The sequence below is a fragment of the Glycine max genome, chromosome 9, assembly GCF_000004515.6.
Source record: "Glycine max cultivar Williams 82 chromosome 9, Glycine_max_v4.0, whole genome shotgun sequence".
NCBI classification, from domain to species: Eukaryota; Viridiplantae; Streptophyta; class Magnoliopsida; order Fabales; family Fabaceae; genus Glycine; species Glycine max.
The window spans coordinates 45,382,378-45,389,715 of NC_038245.2; the positions used below are offsets into that span (position 1 = coordinate 45,382,378).

General features: G+C 34.9%; 1 protein-coding gene across 6 annotated transcripts; it reads left to right on the forward strand.

Moving 5' to 3' along the window:
* The first annotated feature begins 833 nt into the window (after positions 1-833).
* On the forward strand, positions 834-4,429 carry IQD33 (protein IQ-DOMAIN 33). Of its 6 annotated transcripts, none has more exons than XM_006587619.4 (6): positions 834-1,369; positions 1,767-1,885; positions 1,959-2,309; positions 2,799-3,017; positions 3,444-3,575; positions 3,667-4,429. In XM_006587619.4, the coding sequence occupies exons 2-6, from the start codon at positions 1,808-1,810 to the stop codon at positions 4,294-4,296; spliced, it is 1,410 nt and encodes a 469-aa protein (XP_006587682.1). In that variant the 5' UTR covers positions 834-1,369; positions 1,767-1,807; the 3' UTR covers positions 4,297-4,429. The 6 variants fall into 6 exon arrangements, with proteins under 6 accessions (XP_006587682.1, XP_006587683.1, XP_040861049.1 ...); XM_006587620.4 differs by having other exon boundaries at positions 865-1,369; positions 1,693-1,885; XM_041005115.1 differs by having other exon boundaries at positions 867-1,369; positions 1,693-1,882.
* Positions 4,430-7,338: the final 2,909 nt, after the last annotated feature.

A 7,338-nucleotide genomic window follows, 5' to 3' on the forward strand; every position in this document is an offset into this window, starting at 1 on the left:
TAAATTGCAATGCACCGTTAGAGTTGGTCCTGATCGACAAAGCTAACAAAACCTGCTTGATTAGTCTATTTTCAACTAGAGAACCATCGTTTTTCATCACCACCGAACAGTCGTTTTTTAAATAAACTCTGGTGTGTGACACATTCTGCTTTTGGGTCTCTTCTCTTCACTCTTTTTTGAAAAGATGAGGTGAGAATGTATTATGACAATTCCTCTTTTTGGGTCCTTTTACAGCTGTCTTCCCTTCTTATAACCCAAATCTTCTTTGTTTTTTTCCCCCACATTCCCTACCCTTTGCACATTATGTGTCCAGTGTCCACACTACTACTACTCAATTATGCACTTCCCCACACCTACCTGTAACAATGTCAACAATGTCTCCTAATACTTGTGTAACACTGTGATACTACTACATTTCTAATAATGCTAATCGTACATATATTCACATCTGTGTAGTTGATTTGACTACTCTGCACACATGGCTACCTGTTCAGGATGAAAAATATCAAGTGGTGAGTGTACATATATATATAAGTGTTACTCTCTACGGTTCCTTTTACGTACATACAAAAGCAAGCTGAATTTATGCTTAGGCCAAAGGTATATATATGATATAAGGATATGACAAGTGGTGCAAAGCAATGCCATACATATCTTGAGATATCTCTATCTCTATTTCTCTGTATTTTTGGTAGTCATACGTGTACCACATAAGGTCATGACTATACTACCCTCCATCAGCTAATTGACGAACACATGAAAATGAAGGGTAGTTATTCCTTGGTATTTCATGATTATATCAAAGCTCAATGATGGACAGTGCTGTCATTTCAAACCCAACAGACATATGAACATGTCTGCTACAGTGTGAAAAAAGAGAGATGGAGAGAAAATAAAAACGGGAGGGCCCCATGAAGCTTACTAAGAGGAATTGCTAATGAGAACAAAGTGGCTATGCTTTTATCCCGAGCAATGCTTGTTCTTGCTTGGAGACCCCACATTTTGGAACAGGAGAAACTCATCGTGAAGATATGGAAAATTTGTGAATGATTACAGTTGCACCCACATAAAAAGTCATATCCACTCCACAAGAGGTTTTCAGTGATAGGAATAGGAGAATTTTCTGCTCCTCAAGAGGAAAGAAATAAAGAGTCTTGGTATTTGTGCACATTCACTGATGAAATCCAGCCAAAGTTGCACGTTCTTGGTTTTGGTAACTGATATTATAAAGAATGTTTGCTGGTTCCAAGGCTATTCCATCTGAATTTAATGAATGACAGCACTGCACTTGTTCCAATGCACCAAGTTCTCTGAAACGGTGGCTCTTGTCCTTTTTCTTTTATTATTTTTATGGGATTTCAAAAATTGGGTAAGTAGTAATTAACTTGGATCTCACTCCAAATCTGCATTACATTCCTCATGTAGAATTTCCAACTATCTTGGCTTGGGTGCATTCATGTTTAACACTACTTTGCTCCAAAATCAAGGTTCTGATACATGTACATGTGTTTATGTTTGGCCTTTGCTGTCACTACTTATTCACATAAGAATCTTAATCTATGACAAGTTCTGCAAATTGTTTCGTCTTTTTGGACACGTCTAACGTTTAAGTTGTACAATTACATGACTTAAATAAATCAATGCCTGCTCACTAACCAATCGTACGTTTCACACATCTACTTTTGATGTTAGATGTTTGGAATTAGATAACCACAAGCTTATCATCTTTGTGTATAAGAGGATGATGCTTATGGGCAATTTTTCAGATCACGGACATTGAAGTTGACCTATGTGGTGATTTTCTTAAATGGCCAAAAAGAAGAGCTGGTTTAGTCTGGTGAAGAGGCTCTTTATATGGGACACACATTCCACACAAGATAAGGTGGTAAGTCTTAAACTCTTAAGCCTTTAACTTGGATTCTGTTTCTCATGAGACAAAAAAAAACTTTTTTATTCAGAAGGAGAAAAGAAGGAAATGGATATTTGGAAGGCTAAAGAGCAAGAGAATACCTTCAATTAAAGCTCCACTACCATCAAAAGAAACAATACTAAGTGAAGCAGAGGAAGAACAGAGCAAGCATGCTTTAACAGTGGCCATTGCCTCAGCAGCAGCTGCTGAAGCTGCTGTTACTGTTGCTCATGCTGCTGCGGAGGTTGTTCGCCTCACTGGGCAACGCAAGGAAAACTCAGAAGAATCTCAACCTGTTAAAACTAGGAATGGTGCTCCTCAATCCACATACCAGTGCCAGAGGGAGATTAAAGAATCTGCTGCCGCCATCAAAATTCAAACTGCATTTCGGGGTTACCTGGTGAGTTTGTCCAAGCCATTTTCTTTTGTTTGTGTCACCTTAAGACCTCTTTGCATAATCTTTACATTCACTGCTAAATTCCTCACTCGTGGATTCATATTAATATATTTATGCACCTCAGATTTAGGAGAAGTTAGACGAGAGAATTTCTACTAAAATCAAGTGTATCAATTGATTTTAATTTATGGAAATTCGCCTCTTTTCTATAAGTGCTCATGCAAAATTTTATCCAAACATGACTTTAATGACAGACACACTAAATGTGAATCAAGTATATGCTGAAATTTGTTAGAAATTAAAAGATTTCTCACAACATTTAGTGATTTCAAAAATTCAACTCAAAGAGAATAAAAGAAATAACGAAAATTGGCAACAAAGAAAAAAAAATCAAGTACTAGTAGTCATAGAAATTAATAAATGGAAGAAGAAACCAAGGTCAGCTACTTTGTCATTGTTTTCTCTTGTTCACTGACTGATAAGACATTACAGGCAAAGAAGGCTTTGAGGGCATTGAAGGGAATAGTGAAGCTTCAAGCTATCATTCGTGGCCGAGCAGTAAGACGCCAAGCTATGAGTACTCTTAAGTGCTTACAGTCCATTGTGAGTATCCAGTCACAGGTCTGTGCAAGGAGGCTCCAAATGGTTGAAGGGAGATGTGATTACTCTGAAAATGAAGACATGCAAGATTCTAAAGACAAAATAATTAGGGTGAGCGTCACAGGTCATTAGCTCTATAGTTCACATTGCAAACACAGTTCCATTAGCATACCCTCATTCTGCATTTTATCAATTATATTTTTCTCTCTCTCTTGTCGTTTATAAGAAAGAAAAAAAAAAAACTGACCTCACATTTATTACAAGAAAATTAGTTAATTTTATTAAATTGTGTTATTGTAATTAAAAATTATTTTTTTAACTATTCTTAATTAAAACTTGATATCAAGTACAGATTTTATGAAAGGATATTTTAAACATAGTTTCGTACATAAAGCAAAAGTAAAAGTAGTTGAATTTTGTTTATATCTGAGAACAAAGAGATTGAACTTTTTTTTTCTTATAAAAGTGAACGGAGGGAGCAGCTGTTAATTAATCTTGTACAATTTAGAATTTGAAACATGGTTTTCTCATTTTCAGATGGACTCGAACAGTGAAAGAAAGTGGGATGAAAGCACTGTATTGAAGGAAGAGGTAGACACCTCCTGCACTAGCAAGAAAGAAACAATTCTCAAGAGAGAAAGAATAAAAGAATACTCATTTAACCATAGAGTATGCTCCTAGTCCTAGCTCTTTCATATTTTTATGTTTGGTTCTTTTGCCCATTAAGGATCTCAAACTAACCTACATAAACCCCTCTCAGAGGTCAGCAGAGTCAGAAAGAAGTAAGGTAAATGGAAGATGGAGGTACTGGCTAGAGCAGTGGGTAGATACACAACTTTCAAAGAGTAAAGAGCTTGAAGATTTAGACTCAGTTTTTAGCTCACATTCTAGGGCTGGGGAGGAATATGGAGGAAGACAACTTAAGCTGACAAGTATTAACAATCAGAGACAAAGTCCAGTTGAAGGATTGGATTCTCCTACACTTGGTTCAAGAAGATCTTTTCCTCATAGGAGGCAGTGTTCAGTGGGAGAAGACCACTCATTTTCAAGCTCTCCTGCAACTCCAGCATACATGGCTGCAACAGAATCAGCAAAAGCAAAAGCAAGATCAACAAGCTCCCCAAAAATAAGGACTGGGGGGAATGTGGACATGAACTCTGATAGCTATTCACCATGCAAGAAAAAGCTATCAATTTCATCTTCTATTAACAGTGAAGTGCTTAATAGTGGTAGGATGGGCAAGCTCAGTAGTAGTAACCAGCAGCAAAGATCTCCAAGCTTTAAGGGCCTTTCAGTGCCTATAAAATCAAGCAGAACTACTATCAAGGATCTCAGTATTAATTCAGATTGCTCACTGCCTAATTGGGATCGACAAGCTTCCTTCAAATGAATCTATGAATGCTCATGTTACTCTTGCTTGCATTAACACAATTCCTTGTATCATGTGAAGGCTTCAAAGCAAGAACTGTTTATAACTATGTATGATTATACTTTATGCTATTGGATGTTATTTTGGTTGGGAATTGAGCATTAATGTGACATAAAGTAGTTAATTCCTTGATACATTAGGGGACCGTTTGTTTATATTTATTTTTATTTTGAAAACAAGGTTGGGTCTGCACATTGGGGTCCCCTAACATGCATCAAGCCTAACTTGGATGATTGGTTGTATGCTCTAAAGCTTTATCAGACTCGTTTTTCAAACTAGTTCTTTTTTTCATGGTTTACAATTTATTATAATATTTTTTTTTAATTTTAAAAAATTAATAATATCTTTATTCCTAGCCTGAAAATTTGAGCATCTAAAATAACTATAGTTGTAACTTGGAAGAATAGGTCTGGCCAGTCAATTGGCCTGGAATATTGGTTACTCAACTTAAGAGATATTTTTGGAATGATCATTTTCATGGCTTTAATCTAAAAATTAAACATCCAAAAACCAAAACTTGTTTACTTTTAACAAATGAATATATGCTTCACTTCTTCTAGTCATAGTCTAACCCAGTTAGTAGGATAAAAAAACCATCTCTCTCTTTCGAGCAGTTTTAAAGGGTTATTGTGTTATTCTTTAATAAAAAGTTTTGTCTCTGTAATTAATATCTTTATTGAGTATTTTTTAAAACTGTTTTCTGTTTTTAAAAAAGAATTAAAAAAACTTGCTTCATAAGAGTAAAATCATTTTTAAAATTAAAATCCGGGAACACTATAGTGTTGTTTTAGTTTTTTTACTTTCATTTTTATAGTATTCATTTTTCTTACAATTTTACATTTTCTTCCCTTCTAGTATTTTTTTAAAAATTATTTTGTGAAATAGTTTTTAAACACTAAAAACAAAAACATAATAAAACATACCCTATCGTACTTAAGTTTTGTTTTCTCTTTCTCTTTGATCTTTGAAAATCAGCTTTTTTATGTTCCTTCAAACATCAACAAATGAATTGATATTCGATTTGATAGACAAACAAGGAGGAAGTTCACCGTGCGAAAGTTTTTTATAACCCTTAGATCTATTAACTTTTATTAAAACGATTGAGATTTTTTTTTTTCTTTGTCTTTCCCAATTTGTTCCCTTCTCTCTCACCCCTGTTCCCTTCTATCTTCACCGCGAACCCAGTAAATCCCACCATGAACCGTAAAGTAGACTGCAAACCACCTCAAATCGCATCACAGAAATGGCGAAACTTCCGCCGACTGTCCCGTGCCTCCGCAGCCACCGAAGCCAAAAGTGAAGGAGGTGCGCAAGATTGACCGTCGGAACGGGGGAGTCTACTCAGATTTGTTTCAATCGACGACGAATATTGGGAAAAGAGATCTGTGATAGGACTTCTTTAGATCTGGAAGATGATTGCCCCGCACTTTTTGGAATTTTTTGGCCATTCCGAAAGCCAAAATCTATAATCACTTCAGAATGTTATTTTACATTATTGATTAATCATTCCGGAAGCTAAAAAAAGAAGGTGCGAGAAGCAACTTAGAGATGCAGGAAACAAAACCCATTCTTTGACTATTCATGGCTATATAAAACCTTGAGTCACGGAGCAAAAAAAGGTGTTGAGCCTGTACACCCACTAATTCTATTATTCTTATTTCTTCCATTATTTTTCGTATACATGTAAATATATTATTGATGCTGTATTAAGAATTGAGCTAGCAGTTAGAGGAATAAAGTTATTAGTTACTTTTGTTTGTTTGCTCAAGTTAGCTAGTCAGTTGCCAAATTGGCCACTGATGACTGATATATAAATAATGTATCTCTCTCGATATATATTTCCATCAATTTAAGTTCAGAATCCCAAATTCAGGCACTCTCAGAATCCTACATATCAAAAGAAGAAGCAATGTCCGTTAATAACCTTCCTCTTGGGTCTCCAGAATTTTTCCAAGCAGGTACAAATGCATTTGGAGTAGCAAATGAACCTGCTTGAAGTGGTTCTCTACCTCAATATGCGAAAACTGCTGCACCAATAGCTGTGAGATTCGTGAAGCTTTTTAAGAGTTGCAAATATCTACACCCATTTCCCTTTTACCTAATTAATTAATATCATAGAAATCACACAATCTTAATATATATGGCTACTTATTTTTCATTGAAAGTCTTTTAATAAGTTTACACTGAAGAATTAATGCATAAAATTCGTACGTACTCTAGAGTTACAAAAACAGAGAAAAATAGTAATTAATAAAAAAATATCATAATCAAATTGAAGTAAAAGAATACATTAGTCCTCTAACAACTTGTAAATATAGAATATTTTTATATTGAATAACTAAGTATATTTATAACTACTCTACTTATAATCAAAGAGAGAATACAAGAGAGGTATATTTATAAGTTATCCTAAAGAAGCTGAAAACAACATGAGAATATAAAATTTTATACACTCTCTGAAACACTTAAACAAATACCTGTGTATGCAATAAGATAAATCCAATAAATAAATTATAAATAAACTCCTCTAAATAGACCATAAGAACAAAAATACATAAAACAAATTAAACACGTCTTATCGTGAAAAATAGGATGTGTTGCCGACAATCTCCATTCTCAAGAAAAAGAAAAAAGTGAAATAGTTAAGAAAATAAGCAAGACACTTCAGTGTAACTATATAGTACATGCATAGATGAAAACATAATTTGTTTGACCATTCTTATTACACGTGGAATGCTAGCATGCGTTGGCTAAAATTTAGTGCTCAAGTCTTCGGTTCTATAGAACTTCCATGTTATCTAAAGTTACACGGTTGCTCTTTGCAGTTTTGCACGAATAATTTGATGCGTTAACGCGAAGTTGTCCACCACTATGGTTGTGGCATGTGACTTTCAAGCATGGGTTCAACTCACGTATTGGCCGTTTGACTTAGACCTAACCAATATATTCCAAGCTTGCTCATGAGTTTTTATCAGACGAGCTAAATCCAACAACACGGCCCAC